This window comes from Takifugu flavidus, chromosome 16, assembly GCF_003711565.1.
Source record: "Takifugu flavidus isolate HTHZ2018 chromosome 16, ASM371156v2, whole genome shotgun sequence".
Classification (NCBI taxonomy): Eukaryota; Metazoa; Chordata; class Actinopteri; order Tetraodontiformes; family Tetraodontidae; genus Takifugu; species Takifugu flavidus.
The window spans coordinates 8,119,564-8,134,971 of NC_079535.1; the positions used below are offsets into that span (position 1 = coordinate 8,119,564).

Consider the following 15,408-nt stretch of genomic DNA (forward strand, 5'->3'; position numbering starts at 1 on the left):
AGGATGTTTATTATGCGGCGGATAATTATCCACACTTCCGTCTGTTTATGTGGATAATTTGGGGTTTTTTTTTGTAAAACAAGAGAAAAGTAACATTTAGCAGTGTGAAACAAGGTTAACACGCAAAAAAGGCTTGAACGCATAAAGAAAACTATTTTGATTAAAAGAGGTATGGCCTGCTTATGAAGCAACAAGAACATCCGGAAGAAAAATGAGTAGAACTTTGAATTTGCTGGTATGGAGGGCGTGAATAGAGCCGCAGTAACGCACAGTTTCATGCTGCGGATTCAGCCCAGTTAATTACATTTCACAAGATCAAAGATCAGTACATTTATTTCACCCCCAGAAATTGGTGTGGACGCCAACAAAAGTCCTGTCTTGATGAATATGCCATCAAAGGCGGAGAAACAGCCTGGCGTGACCCGGCGCGCGCTGCAGCGGAGATTCTTTGCAGGCTTACATTCAGATTCTGCACAATAAGAGAATGAACATTGTGTGATTATGAACAAAACTCGTTGGCAGGTTGTTGACTTCCTGACTCTTTCCATTTCTGCCCCCTGCTGAGAGCATCAAAGCGCCCCCGTCGACGACACCAGGCTCTTTCTCCTACAGGAGGCACGATGCTAAATAAAGACGTGCGGGTAATGGCCGTCCGCAATAACAGCGGAAATCCAGATTTTATTGACAAACGTGAGATGGAACAACAAGGTAGATGCTTCCCAAAACCAGTACAGTACATTTCAGTGTTGGATTTAGGGGTTTTTTTGGGTGCTGGGCCACATTTTAGGCGTTTTTCAGAGGCAGCTCAGCGAGGAGGAGTGTGAGGCTGCGGCCCCGTGCCCTTTATGTTCAGCGTGGCAGGTTTTAAATGGCCCCAGCATGAATTTATAGGCTCTTACGTGGGGAGGGCGCACGCACAATCATGGAGGACGAGCGTGTTTGCAAACAGCAGCAGCTTTCAGCACTCCATACTGCCGCTGAAATAAACCCGACACCAAGGCAAAGACGCACGGACGGACTCGGTACCTTTGACATTTAGCTTCACAAGATGCGGCGAATGAGAACGAAATGAAAACTCACACAGGTGAAAAATATCCTGAGGGAATCGGGAGCGCTGACAAAGATAAAAGTTGAGCTTAGATACATTTCCTGGCTCTTTATTTGGAATTGTGTTACGTGAAGTTAAATGAATTTGCTAGAATATGGAATAAAAGCTGGTCCAACACGCAAATCCGCAGGTGTTGCGTCCTTGTCCTGATTTCATCTATGATCTTGGGAAAATGAAATCTTTGCATCCATAACTGAGTTCATTGGAAGCAGGAATTTAACATTTTCTAAAGCACCACGGCTCAGGGCAGATTCCCAAAGCTGAAATTTGGCCTTAACTTCTATGTAACAACAACAGCTGTAATTACTGGATGCCCTGCAGACGTGTTGTGTTTGCTGTTGCAGCCTTCAGAAGGACACAACATGACTTGGATACTTCTCAAACAGGTTGGCAGTCGCACGTGATTGGGAAGATTTCTGCATATAAGGCTACATTATGATGATGATGATGATGATGATGATGGTGAAAGTTAGAGCCTGCACAATATCAGCTGCTCAACATTCATATGGAAAAGATGCATTAAAGCCCCTTAAATAGTAGCTTGTGATGGGCTGAACATGCCTGTTGGTCCGGATGGAGAACTGGAAACAGGATGGGTTGTTAGTGCATCTGGCTCAAACCTACAGAGGGAACACAATAAATAGCAACCTACAATACAACCTCAAAGAAAGGCATCATGTAACAGTATATGACATGTTATGAACCCCAGAATTTACATTTGAGGGAGATTCAGTCCAAATCGGGTTGTATTGTTGTTGTTTTGGGGGGGTGTTATGATCACATTCAGTTACAAACACTTTCAACTATGGCAGAATTCACGACCACGACCTCCGACGAGGTCTTGTTTTAGCTGAAACCACGGAAGAAGAGGATGTCTGCGTCCTGGGGAGAAGAGCAGGAGGCACATGAAGTGAAGTCATAACCATGAGCTGGAGAAACAGCATGCGTCCGTTGTGTGCTGCATGCTTCCAGAAGCCAGCCAGCGTGCACCGCAGATGAGGAGGGCGGGTCAGAAACAGCTCGCCATGTTACCGCTTGATTCCTTTGAGTCGTTTGAGTAAGCCCAGCGATCAAGGTGACGACGCATCCGGGGAGTTATGTACATTTTCAACCCACCGCAGGCGAAAATGGAGCCAGAGAACATGCTGGAAATGGGGAAAAGCCTGGTACAACTGGAAAACGCCCTCCAATTTCCTTCCTGGACGTAGGTTTACAGTAAAAAGTTAGAGAGAAATTGCTGGTAAAGATTGAGCAATAAAGGCACTGAACAAACACTGCCGGGCACAGAGGAAGAGCACTTTAAAATGGAGGCTTTACCTGTCCAACGCTCTCACTTTAGGGGTATTTAAGTCCGGCTGCCAAGCGTCGACATAAATCTGACACTTCCAAAGGGCCGTTGAAGTGAGTTACATAAAGAGTTCTGGTAATTGTCCCCGGTTACATAAACCAGTAGCGTGAATGGTGCCGCTGTATTCCAACACAATTAAAGCTGGGGCTTCTAAATATATGCGGCGATTGAACTTCTTTAAAGGGAGCAAAACACCGGCCTTGACGTTATTTAGAGCTTAATACATGACGGATACTGGACACCTGTTCCTGTGGCAGCGTCTAAGGAAGCATTTTATATCCACCCCTCCCTTTGTTGTCCTCATACACACGATGAACGATGGATAAAAATGGAAGGGATGGTGGGCAGCTGTCAACAAATCCACAGATTCATACGAACCTGCTGGTTAAAGCTGACATTAATCCTAAAGCTTAAAGTCAGTGCGGAGGAATGTCGGGAAATGACAGGCCGGTGGTGGGAGCGGACGCCGATACGGGCTGTAACAAGAGGAGGTGCTGATGCTAATGAGGATATCTGTGGCTCTCTAACAAGCCTGCATCACTTGATGCCCTAATTTACCGGGAGCTGTGTCTCCCGGGGGCAGGATAATGAGCTGGCCCAGGATTCCCAGGGCAGCGGCCTGCGTCAGCCACCTCATGCCGGGGACGCTCATTGCAAGTGAGAGACAAAGACAGCGACTGTAGCAGAGAAGGTAGGAAGGACACGTCTGATATCTGCGAAGGCTCAAGGCGAGAGCTCGGCGCTTGTCACCCCGGCTCCATCTGGACGCCCCAATCATCGAATCGCCCCGGCCGAGTGAGAAAAGCTCGTGCTCTCTGTGACAAACTGACCCCGGGCAACAGAACAGGCAGAAAGAGGATATGGAGAAGGAAAGCATGGCGGGTGGTGCGTGTTGGTGGGGGGGGGGGGGGTGGAGCGAGAAAGGACATAAGCTTTATTGACCTGTGCCATGTCCACAAAAACAGACGACCCTTCATTTGCTCCTCTAGTGAGTGACTCAGTCAAAAAAATGGTCCTTCCTATAGAGAGAGAGAGACACAGAGAGACGGAGAGAGAGGAACAGGCTCCAAGTGCACTCCAGAGCAAATTAGCAAATGTGGAGCTCAGTGACCTCAGCGTGGAGAGCATCCACACAGAGTAGGCGGTGTGCTGGACCACCCCCACCTCTTACTGCTGTCTGCACGGCTGCATTAGTCAAGCTCAAATGGGTTTTTCCGCCATGAGAAGCAGAGCATGACATGCGTTAAACAATGGCGAGCAGATGAGGAGCCCGCTCCATTTGAGGGAAGCCTCTCTCGGCGCGGACGCTCCATTTTATTCATTCATCTTTCTTTTTTTTTTAAACGCGGGCAAACTGGAGGGCAGCACGAGCCACTGGGGGTGCACAGGTGGACCGGGAGCTCATGAGTCACCTTTTGGCGTCTCTCACATCCAAACAGCTGGAACAAATGTGCGCTTATAAAATAACCATTAACGGTGACTAAGTGCGCCGACGTTCAAGGCCCTTCGGGGAGCAACGGGGGACTGGTCTGACGAGCACGGTACAGGTGCTGATCATCTATCAGCGCTGCTCACCTGTGGCAGGCTCACCACCTCCGCGGGGTCTGATGGTCGGGCCGTTTGATTGGCACGTTTACGTTAACCCGTGGGTTTTTTTCACGCCAACAGCGACGCTCACTTGTTGCAAAGTCGTGTTCAACTTCCTCTTTTTTCTTCGCGACAGCTTGTTTGGGCGAGCCAGACTGAGCTTCACAGGAGCCACAACAATACAGATTGCACCTGATCTATTAACTGCTCGCCACTGAGCGCCGTTTGAACGTTTGACCTTCTAACGCCGCTCGTGACATTATGCTGACATTTAAAGTAATCCCTCCCACGGTTCCTGATCCCAGTGGCCGTGGACTGGCCCGACCCATCCTGAGCTCAAGACCCCTTACGTGCACTCACAGGCAGGACGGGCAGGAAAATGATACTCCGATGCCTGGATATTCACAGTACGCGCTCGCTTGACGAGCAAGAAACTAGTGCGGCGTAGGGTTACAGGGCGTAGGGTGTGGAGCATCACGCCCTCGTCTGTCCGTGACCTGTAAGGAATGATCGGATTCTTGCTGCTATATAGTCACGAGAGCTTTGGATCCGAGTTCTCATTTGAATAAACGGGATCGCCATGTTCTTAAATGATGTTTACGGTCTGGGAAGCTGGATGAAGCACACAAACACAGCAGAACACTCAACTCTTGGACACTGGTTAGTTTCTTTGCAGCTTTTTCCAGCAGTGCAACGTTCATGTTGATTATTTACGCGTGCATTTCAGTGGGTGCGCTTGTTTTCTCCATCATCCTGTGATTTATTCTCTTCTATGAACCCCAGAACGCTTAAAAAGTAATGAAATGAGAGGTACAAGTTGACAACCCATTTATTTAGTAATACATTCTGCAAACTAGAAATTTCATTCAAACTTCAAAGGCTAAAAAAAAAAAAATGAAAAAAGGAGAACAAAGGAAGAACTTTAGGGGGTGGGAAGAGAAATGCATCAATTCACAAGCAAGGAATGCGATTTGCTCAATCTACAACACAAAGAGTACAATTTTAGTTCAGGGAACAGAGCGGTTTTAAACATTTTCTTTTTTTTTTTAAACGCCATTTCCTTTGGAGCTAGAACATAATACAAAATATACAGTTATTTGTAAAATTACTCAGAGGCCTCTCAGAAGCATTTGAATCAACATTGACAATACCTATCTACAGCACTCTAAAGCTATTCTCAAATGTAACATAAATATAGCAGACATGAACGCATGTATGCACATTTTGAATGCTTACGAGGTTACCATGGTAAAACACTTGCATTTGTTAAAACTATGACATCATCCGCAGTGAAAAATTAAATAAGTGTTGGAGACCGATATCTGATAAGAAAACATGGGGACTGGGGGGGCGTACGCACCAGCAACGGATTATAAGTTGTACCTTGTGACACCAGGACGTGGTCACTTTGTCAAAAGCTGACGCACCCCCGCGCGGGGGCTAATGTGGCGGCGGAACGTCAGCGGCATCACCCCTCTTCCTTGAGCAGGTACTTTAGGGGGAAACATGAGATTTTGCGTAAGGCAAATCGGTGAGCTTATTTATTAGCTGAAAAAAGGTCAGCAAAGTGAGGCTCGGGTCGCCCTGCCAGGGGGCAAATTCGCCGCCACGGCGACAGGGTCACACCGTAAACGCCACCGCCGCGGTACATCGATATGTACAATAGGGCGCCAGCATTTAAAATCTCTTCTGCCGAATAGACCTCAGTACAAGAATATACAAGATGAATTCCAGGCAACCAAAGGTAACTCTGTAAATAGCTTTATATTGTTTTCTACAATAGCAAATTCATCTTCTGAGGAGGAAAACAAATAAAATCAAAGAACAAAGTTGATTACAGAGGATCAGTGCATATGACTCGCTCAGTCACATCTCCTTTTTTAAACCCTGAACCCTGGAAACAAGTGTAGATTTGAGTTGGGCGACAAATTTAACAGGTCGGCATTTAGCGGGCGTGCGGGGGCAGCTAACATAACGAGGCCGATAGTGTTCCTCCTCCCCGAAATCCAAGTTCTCGTAGCCACTTAAATCACCTGTTCGGCAGAACCCAACCAAGAGAAGCGCACGGGCACGTTTCACCCCATTAGATCGCTGTTGTTAGGAGTTTCAGAACTGGGAGAAACAAAAAGCAAAAATCCCTTCCCAGAAATGAGGTATTTTAGTTCAACGAGTGAGAAATGAAAGCTAACAGATGCGGGGCTGCTTGTCTCTCTGGTTCAGGTGCCGTTGGGATGGCAACGTGAATGAAAGCTGTTCTGAACCCAAACCCAGACCCTACGAGATCCGCCTGTCACCTGTCTGCTGCAATTCCAGCCACAGGAATAGTTTTATTCTATCTTTTTACGCATCTATTTATTTTTTTATTTATTTTTATTTTTACGAGGAAAACTCAACTGGCATCGCCGAAATGTGAGTCGGAGCAGATTTGTAGCCCGACCGAGACCCACGATCGCGGCTAACGGAAAAATCCAAATATTTGTTCCTTGAAGTTTTAAAGAAAAGCCGCGTGAAACGAGGCGCCAGGAGTCAGAAGTACATCAGGTTTGCAACAAGCAGCGGGCTGCTACAGATAAGAGACATTTAGTGCACTCAATACAAGCACTGCAGCACAAAATAGAACAGCTTATTTGTTAAATATAAACTAATCTGAAGGGGGGAAAAGGGCATCTTCATCTAATACACACTGCTGTTTGTCAAACACAGAATAAAGCAACTGAAAGGATTTTTGTCTAGTAGATATACAAGTGTTGGTCGTAGTAAAAATGCAAGACTGTAATTTCAAACTAAAAAAAGGATATAAATTAAATCACATTTCTGCTGCTCTAGTGTTTACAAGTTGCGTCTCGTGTGTAAGCGATATTAAAAGCACTGTCTTCATGCATTCCAAAAATAATAAAAATCTCTATTTCAACGTGGAGTCGGGCTGAAAAACATGTTGGAACGCAACACGGTTGTGATGTGTTGCTTGTTTTTGGGACATGTGACACAACTTCCTCTGCAAACACATTTACAGTCAAACATTTATTCCCGAAGCCCAACTTGTACGTTGATGCTATTCCCTAGATTAGTTTTAGCATCTGCTATTGGTTGATCAATATTAAGCCAAATCAGCATGGCACCGACATAACTGCCCCCCCACAGCACCACCCGTGGGCTCAAACTCCACAGCGTCCTGAAAAGAGGCAAATAAAACCCTGAAATTTTCCACTCTCCTTTTTATTAGTGGGCAACGATGGTAATCGAGGGGTCTTTGGCCGTTTCCCACTAAAGTGTGTTAAAAGCAGCAGATTTAAGTTAAAGAAAGAACGATTGGCTTCCTAAACCTGGATGTAGTCGCTTCCATGAATTAAAAGCTAGAATTTAGTGGTAAATTTTGGAAAAGTTTGGAAACCAGGAAGTATAATTGGTGGCGGTGGGTCCAAACACGGCAACAACGGCCTGACCACAGGGGGGGAAACTAAAATAAAAAATAAAAAATAAAAAAAAAGCTCAAGCAACATGATTTATTCCTTGAATGTCAAAAATATGTACATACATAAAGTTCATGGATGCAATTTCAGACAATGGCAGAAGTGAAATTTGAAATAAAACCATTGGCTGTTCCGGTGAAATAAAGACGAACTCGGCGTTTATTGATCTTCAAAAGGGAAAATTAATGTGTGTGTGTGTGTGTGGGGGGGGGGACAGCAGCAAATGTTTGTGCTCTAGTTGGTGCATTAAATAAAAGAGGTGTGGCGGCGGTAAAAAGGTGTGGCGCGACCGCGGCGGTCCGGTGCCTCTAGTGTGTTTGTTCAGGATGAAAGAAAAACATCTGCTGCGAGTCCAGTCCGACTTTTTCCGTATCAGATTGTTAACGGGTAAATTTTTTATCTACAATAGTCAGTGCTCAACGTGTGAATATCAGTCAAAGGATCAAATGCTTGAAGGCAGAAGCTAAAATAAAGTGAACTGCTCCACAATCTCTCGAGAAGAAACTTGGCATCGGCTGTCATCAAAGCCAAACACAAATCAGAAACGATGGCGCCCAGAACGGCGCTGGCGGCGTTCCCAACTGATCCCGCTATGACGCAAGACGGGACTGACTGGAACCGCTGGATAAAGTAACGCAACTGTCTAGTTCTGGGTGATAGTTTAAAGTTGTTCGTAGAGCGCACGGCGGGACGATTCTGTCGCCCAAAGCCGACGGGAGAAGAATTCCGAAGTAGTGAGATTCCGGGTTGCTGTGGGACGCGAGGACGATGGGGAACCGCGCCCCTTAATCTGGCTTTCTGGCTGAATCAGCAAATAGTAAGAGTTGCACATCCAAATGCCTTGACACTAATGCACGTGCACGTACGTGCGCACAAGCATCCATGGCACATTTGCGGGCATCTATCTGCTCAGACAAATGTATAATCAGTGGTCATTTTAATCTGATGTCTGGGCGGGAATCTGGGGGGGGGGGGGGGGCAAAACATCGACGATTGGGGGGGGGGGGTGCTGATATTTGAGCATTCACAGAGAGCCACAAAAAACTCCATAAAAAGGGAGGGGGGGGGGTAACGTGGATTTGAATGGTTTCATATACAGAGCTTACTGTGCTGTCAACTATACAATTTACCCGTTTCTTAAAGGAGAAACCTAAGTGGGGGGGGGCATTGTGCTGGACAAGCAGAAATAGTCACTGAATAGACATTTGTTGACAATTCCAGAAGAGTGGGAAAAGGCAGATAGTGCATAAAAGGTTCTCTTTTTCATTTCTTTCTTTTTTTTCTTTAACTTAAAATCAAGCTGCATTAAATACAGGCTGTTTGTACAGGACAATTGCACTTCACAAAAACAAATGTACAAACACACACAAGGAAATGTGAATCAAATTAATTACAGCAAAATCTTTTACTACTTAAGCTGATTATTCAACAAAAACATAAGAAGATCTGGACTTGTTATGGATCATTTTAGAGGAGCGCATTAAAGGTGGGCAAACAGAAATGGGAGACGAGACACATGGATCCTGAATTCCAGAGTGGACCGGTGCTGCACTATTCCAGGTTTGTGTGCATGCAACTCTTCTTCCTCCTCCTCCTCCTCCTCTTCCTCCCATGAAATTCCCTTCTTAGAAACGGAACGCTCAGAGTGACTGCTGAGCTGAGCTGCTGTGGGTCTTGAGAGGATGGTGGTTTGTAAACTCTATGCTGTGTTAGTGGTAGGAGGTGTGTTACCACATGTCGTCTGTGGATGCAGAGTCCTTGACAGGAGAGAAGAGGAAGGAAAAACCCTTCAGACTGTCATTCAGCTTCAGAGCCGAGCTGCCGGTGGTCGCGTCAGTCAACAAGTATCACCCAATAACTGACAAACGGGTCATGTTTCGCCTCACTACGTCTCCTGAAGCGGCGCTGTTAAATCGCAACTCCCACCAAACTGCTGTGTAAATTTGGAGCAGGTGCGTCTTGAAGTTCTAACAACATATTAAGCTGTGTTCACAGCCAGGTTTCAACAATGAGCGAGCCGCCTTAAAAGGGGCTTCATGCCAATTAAATCTCCTGAGTTAGACTCTGTAAGGCAGCAGTTTCAGCCCTCTGAAGCTCGTTTTATTGGCTTCTGCCCCTCTAGACGTGGGGGAATCCACTCTGATCAGACATGCTAAAGGCAACAGAGCAGTATTATTTCTACCTTTTTAATAATACACAAGCAGCCTGATGTCAATGAAAATAACCATAAGCTACACACTTTTCCCCTCTATAAAGGTTAACGGAGAAATGAGTTTCTGAAACTAGTCACCTTGAACAGAAGACCGCAATACTTAACTCTACATGACCTTAAAGGCTGTTTGTGTGCAAACAAAGACAAAATAAATTGGAAAATATGCTTTCACCTTGAAATTGTGAGAATGTAAACAGTTTATCACCTCTTGACTACACCTGTAAGGTGAGATATATCGCATCAGCACCCCCTGCTGTTCAGACGCAATTCCTGATTAATTATTGATGGACCCAATCACCGGCTGGGGTGCATGAAGCACATCCAGCAGCAACCAGCACTGAAAACAGCCGCACAGATCAAGTCAACAGGAAGGTGGCACATTTGCTTCACCCAAGGCCAGACAGAAGATGTAATATTGATTATGCCCGTGTAATCCATATGTTTGGAATGTGTTCCCAACAGAGCACATTATGTTTAGAGAGGACATATTCTGCTCCTTTTATTCAAGTTAATCTGCTTCCCTGAGGTCAAAGAGGAACATTGGGAATGTTTTCTGGTTGGAAACTCCTGAAGGATCAAGCACAGTGGGAGCGCACCTGGTCTCCCAGCGGCCTGTTTAACTTCCTCTAAATACTAATGAGCTCCGCCCATAGACGACATTGGCTCCGCCCACCAGGAAGCAGCAGATCCTTGCTCAGGTTGGGACATATCGGAGGCGTCGGTGGGATTATTCCACTGTTGCGACACAGTCGACGGGAATTCAAACAGAACAATTGGAGACACGTTTTCTGGCTAAATATCGACTCGTTTTTGGAATTGACACGAGTTAGCGCGGCCCCAGGACACACAAACATACGTACTAAAGCGCTGAAAAAAGCGCGTTTCTCTCCGTTCTTTGAAGAACCGCTCAGAATCTCAGGTTTCACAGGCATCAGGGGCGAACGTCTTCAGTTTCAAACACAATTTCGCTATTGTTTTTCAGCCTTGGCAATCGCAGCATTTACTTTGTCTCCACTACTTTTGTGTGTGTGACTGTTGGCTGTCGACGACGGCGATGCTGTCATAGCTCTGCTGCAGACTGAATCTCAAGGGCACCATCCTGTTATAACAGCATCATGGCTGTAATAACAGCATCATGGCTGTAATAACAGCATCATTGCTGCCGCCGCGCCTCCTACTGGGGAGGATGCTGTTCAGGCCTCCTTTCAATATTAATTCCACTCTGATCATCCCACAGATTTAATATTTGGGAAGGTTTGAGTGGAGGGAGAACGACTACTGAAGGAGACAGTCACGCAGGCGTCCCCCCCCCTCACTAGAACAGTCTGCTCTAAGCACATTTACATAGGTGTCTGATTTCTTCCATTACACAACTGTGGACCTAAGTGAACTTCAGGTGCCTTTTAGTGATTTTGACTGTTCTTTAAGCAACTGTTCCCTAAATAGACGATCGATTGTTGCAGATTTACTTGAGTCTGGACCTTCTAATTGTTACCTGAATCCTCTTAAACAGAGTTAAGTTCCTTTCTTACAGTCGTATCTTTGGTTTCAGGCTTCCCACGTCAAACTCAAGCACCTTTCAAGGTCATGTTAAAGTTTTTGCAGCAGCTTTTTGCTGGAATAAAGGGAAACTCTCCAGGAATAAATATCCTCGTGACGACTTCTTCCAGTTTTGATCACAATTACATAAACTGTATAGTTTGAAATTATGAAATTATGTTTCACAATAGCAAAAGGTATAATCCAAGCACCTTTCAGTCCTTGAAAACATTGAAATTCAAGCATTTTGAAGGATTTCAAGGACCCGTGGGAACCTCTAACTTCTTACATTCTCTCCTAATTGAAAGACGCTACTTTTGAAAGTTGCACTTTATACCAACACAAACACACTCAGATTGGCATTTTTCCTGCGTTACCGTGATCACATGGACACAAATGTTAGCTGACACGGCTGCTTTATCTGGTGAGAAGCTAAAAACACTGACCTGTGTGTGTGTGTGTGTGTGAAATGAAATGAAACAATGTGCAGGTTTTATTTTAAAACGTGTGTGTACACCTGAACACAGGAGGATAAACTCTTGCATCATCAGCTCTCAACTCCCCCTGCCAGGGTAGGAACCTGAATTTTCCTGCCCCGCCCGACGACCTCCATGTGTTTTTCTTTCGATTCTACAGATTCACAGGTAAAGGAAGCTCCTGGCGGCGGGCGCGTGCGTATGAACCAGGTTGTTGTCACACGTGTAAATACATGCTCACGTCAAGCCAAGCGCAGCGGTGACGGGTAGGGAGGGGGATACTCACTGTGTCATCGCTCCGGTAGGGGTTCAGTTTGTTGTACATCGCTTCGATAACAGTTCGTCTGAGGGACGGGGACAGGGACAGGGAGGGGGACAGGGAGGGGGACAGGGAGAGGGACAGCACCACGTTAGACTGCTTCTGGGTGAAAACTCGGGACCCAACAGACCATCATAGAAGAGCCCTTGAGAGGGACACAACGCTCACTCACTTGCTTGCCAGCTCGCCTCCAGGAGGAAGGTTGGGGATGGACTCGGATGCTAACGTCCTCATAACGTGGACCAGATCAGGAACACCTTCGTCTCCCTGCTTCTTAATAATCTCTGGAGAACAAACACAACCAAAACGTTGCTTTGCTTTATTTAGACGGGCGGAGAGACCTTGATACATCGGTAAATGGCAGTTTTCACTAAAAACAGGCTTTTTCTTCTGCTCTATCCAGAAATGTCCTCAACAGAATCCTGCATTGACGGAGCAAAGCCGATCCTGGAGCCTACCTTGTGATCAGAGGATCTACGATCCCATTTACATGTCCAGCCGCCCCCCCGGGACATTTACTAAGAACCCAAATAAACACCTCTCCTACCTTCTACTTTTCCCTCCAGATATTTATCCAGATCTGCCTCCTTCTTCACGGCGTCTGGGGAGACCTTCGGGGCTCCAGGGAAGCAGATCAACACCACGCTCATATTGTCTCGGCTTCCCTGAAACACACACAGGAAACAGGGTCGCGTCAGGGCGCCGGGACGCCGCAGCGGGTGCCGAGCCGCTACGCCTACCTTGTATAAACAGGTGTCGACGATCTCGTTGCTGACTCTCTCGAGGTCGTCCGTCACCTCTAGTCTGGACCTGACGAAGTCACACAGCTGCTCGTTGCCCATGACGTCCCAGATGCCGTCACATGCCAATATGATGAACTCGTCTTCTCCCTCACATCTCTCGATTGCATAAACTTCAGGCTCGGGAGACACCAGCTGCTCCGTCGGGCCTTTTCCGTGCACACATTTGTAGTCAAAGTCCCCCAAAGCCCGAGACACAGCCAGGGAGCCGTTAACTCGCTGAATCATGACCGAGCCGCCGGCTTTCTGGATCCTTTCCTTCTCCAGAGGGTTGTTGGGTTTGTGATCTTGTGTAAAGAAGTGCACGGCTCCGCCCCGACTGAGGAGTCCCCGGGAGTCGCCGCAGTTAATAAAGTAGATATGACTCGGGGAAATCATCACGCCCACCGCCGTGGAGCCGCTCCGGTCCACGCCGTGCTTCTTCTCCGAGATGGTTCGCATGTGCTCGTCGATCTGTAGGAACCCCGTGCGGATCCCGTTTTTCACATTATCCACCGACGGGTCCTCCTGCAGCGCTCGCTGGAAGTCTGAATTGCTGGTGATGTGCTCCAGCAAGTGCTCGCAGCAATATTTGGCCACCTGAGAGCCAGCATGGCCGTCATAAACAGCAAAGAAAGACCAGTGGTCGAGGGCGTGAGGCAGGCCGATCACGGCCGTGTGTGCGTCTTCCATCTCCACCCGCCAGCCTTGCATGCTACTGAGCCCATACCTCAGGTTATTACCTTCACCACAGGAATTGTATTTTTCCATCTTTGGTTTGTCCAGAAATGCACCCATTGTGTCCCTAATAAGACCTGTTAAAAACAAAAAAAAGATGGAGGGGATTAAAACAAGAAATCAACTTCCAAGGAAGAAATAGAATAACCATTTTCCATTGGAATGGTCGTCAGTAGGAATCCCGAAGGATGGCGGTGTTCTAAACTGAAACACGAAGGTGTGCCGAGCAAAAATGGGCAGTTAAGGAGTCACCCAAGTTTCTGGAATAACAGGTGCTTAAATCTAAATATAGTGGGTGTTCCTGTGAACATGCTTCCACATCAGTAGCGCTGCTGCTACGGCTCAAATTCCCGCGATTATCCGGACACGTGCGATCAACACAGCCGTTATCGACCATTTAACCGACCGTAACCACCGCTGCGGAGCTCCCGGGTGCACGCAGCACCGCGTCGGGGGGCGATCGCGGAGGCTCCGTGCCTCCGAAGCTAGTGTTGGCTAGGCGAGTTCCACGCTAATGGGGAACACCTCAACACCTTACATGGAGATTCGCTCCATCTAACATTAATGCTGGTAATGCTGCACAAGAAGCGGTGTCGCAATCTGGCTCTGAAGGTAGAGCTTGCGTTACTGGGGGGGGAGGGGGGGGAGATTCGAAAATAAAGATATGCGTTAACTAAAAGCGCAGCCCAAATAAACAAACAGCCTTGCCCAGTTGCGGGCCCTGACCCTTGTCCCTCGAAGCTAACTTTGACAGGCCTGCCTCTGCCAAGGATGGCTAACAGTGACGTGAAGGCACCAAGAGCCCAAGGCCCTGCTAACACGGGTAGCTGCCCCAGCCTAACAGTTTCAGGCCGAAAAGAAATATCTTTGAACTTACCAAATATCCGAGATAAGAGACGACAGCAACTTCGACTACGACAGTGGTACGGACTGAATAACCGACGAGAGTTTGACGACGAAAACTACGGGGTCGGTAGCGTTTTAGCTAGGCTAGCTAGCCAGTTAGCTAGCAATGAGCAATCGTCACTCAAGACTCAGTTCATATAAATTGTAGAAGTGCGGACGTCCCCTGTTGCGTACACCCGTGATTCGTTACATTATCTTAGCTGGCTACCAAAAGTACGGCTATTCTGACAGATACTCGTGGGATGTTTGTGGGCCGGAGCCTTTCAGCGGCCAAGCCAGGGGAAGCTGAAACGTCTGTCCCAGCCTCTCCGCTAGACAGCCCGACAGCTTGACAGTTAGCTAGCTAACGTTAGCTTGAGTGTCAGAGGACGCGCAAGGCTGCGCCGCGACTTTGGCGCAGTGGCCGGAGCGCGCAACTACAACTTCCGGAATAACCAAACGGGACGCGCAGGAGAAACAAACAAGTTTGGGTGCCAAAGGTGCAACTGGCAGTGGCGTTTCCCCCCCCCCCGTTCACTGTGCTGGATCCGCGGCATAAACTAAGCTTGGAACCCATTTAGACCCGTGATTTGGGTCGCGCAGCTTTGTTCTTGTTGTACAGATGTTTGAAGAAAATTGGGGATTATTTATTTTGGACGTAGAATTTCACCGAAGGGGGTAGAAATAGGTAAAAGTGCTTTCAATCGCTGATACATTTTGATTAAACGTCTGTTTTTGATCGCAGGGGTCAAAAACCAATAGGCACCCCCCCTCCTTATTTATTAATCAATTTCTCTCATCCTCAGGGCGTTTATTTAAAAAAGTTTGGCTATATTCTAAGGGCTTCCCTGAAAAATAAATATGCCATGGCAACAAAAACAGTGTAAAACTGTGTTAGAATACCTAGACACGTAATTCCATTTTAGAATTCGCATTATCTCCTATCT

At 46.9% G+C, this 15,408-nt stretch overlaps 1 protein-coding gene across 2 annotated transcripts; it reads right to left on the reverse strand.

The window, feature by feature from the left end:
- Positions 1 to 642: 642 nt before the first annotated feature.
- On the reverse strand, positions 643 to 14,857 carry ppm1aa (protein phosphatase, Mg2+/Mn2+ dependent, 1Aa). Of its 2 annotated transcripts, none has more exons than XM_057058234.1 (6): positions 14,454 to 14,857; positions 12,800 to 13,653; positions 12,607 to 12,724; positions 12,232 to 12,343; positions 12,027 to 12,084; positions 643 to 1,990 (listed from the first exon to the last, which is right to left on the reverse strand). In XM_057058234.1, exons 2-6 carry the CDS (start codon positions 13,634 to 13,636, stop codon positions 1,955 to 1,957), a joined length of 1,161 nt encoding a protein of 386 aa, XP_056914214.1. In that variant the 5' UTR covers positions 13,637 to 13,653; positions 14,454 to 14,857; the 3' UTR covers positions 643 to 1,954. The 2 variants fall into 2 exon arrangements, with proteins under 2 accessions (XP_056914214.1, XP_056914215.1); XM_057058235.1 differs by lacking the exon at positions 643 to 1,990 and adding an exon at positions 4,855 to 9,270 and having other exon boundaries at positions 14,454 to 14,853.
- Between the last annotated feature and the right edge of the window lie 551 nt (positions 14,858 to 15,408).

Excerpts from the sequence above, each read along its gene's own strand:
- ppm1aa (XM_057058234.1), bottom strand. The coding sequence starts at position 13,636 with ATGGGTGCATTTCTGGACAAACCAAAGATGGAAAAATACAATTCCTGT. Across the intron at positions 12,725-12,799 it reads TCGACACCTGTTTATACAAG|GGAAGCCGAGACAATATGAG; the intron begins GTAGGCGTAGCG and ends TGTGTGTTTCAG. Across the intron at positions 12,344-12,606 it reads TCTGGAGGGAAAAGTAGAAG|AGATTATTAAGAAGCAGGGA; the intron begins GTAGGAGAGGTG and ends TTTGTTCTCCAG.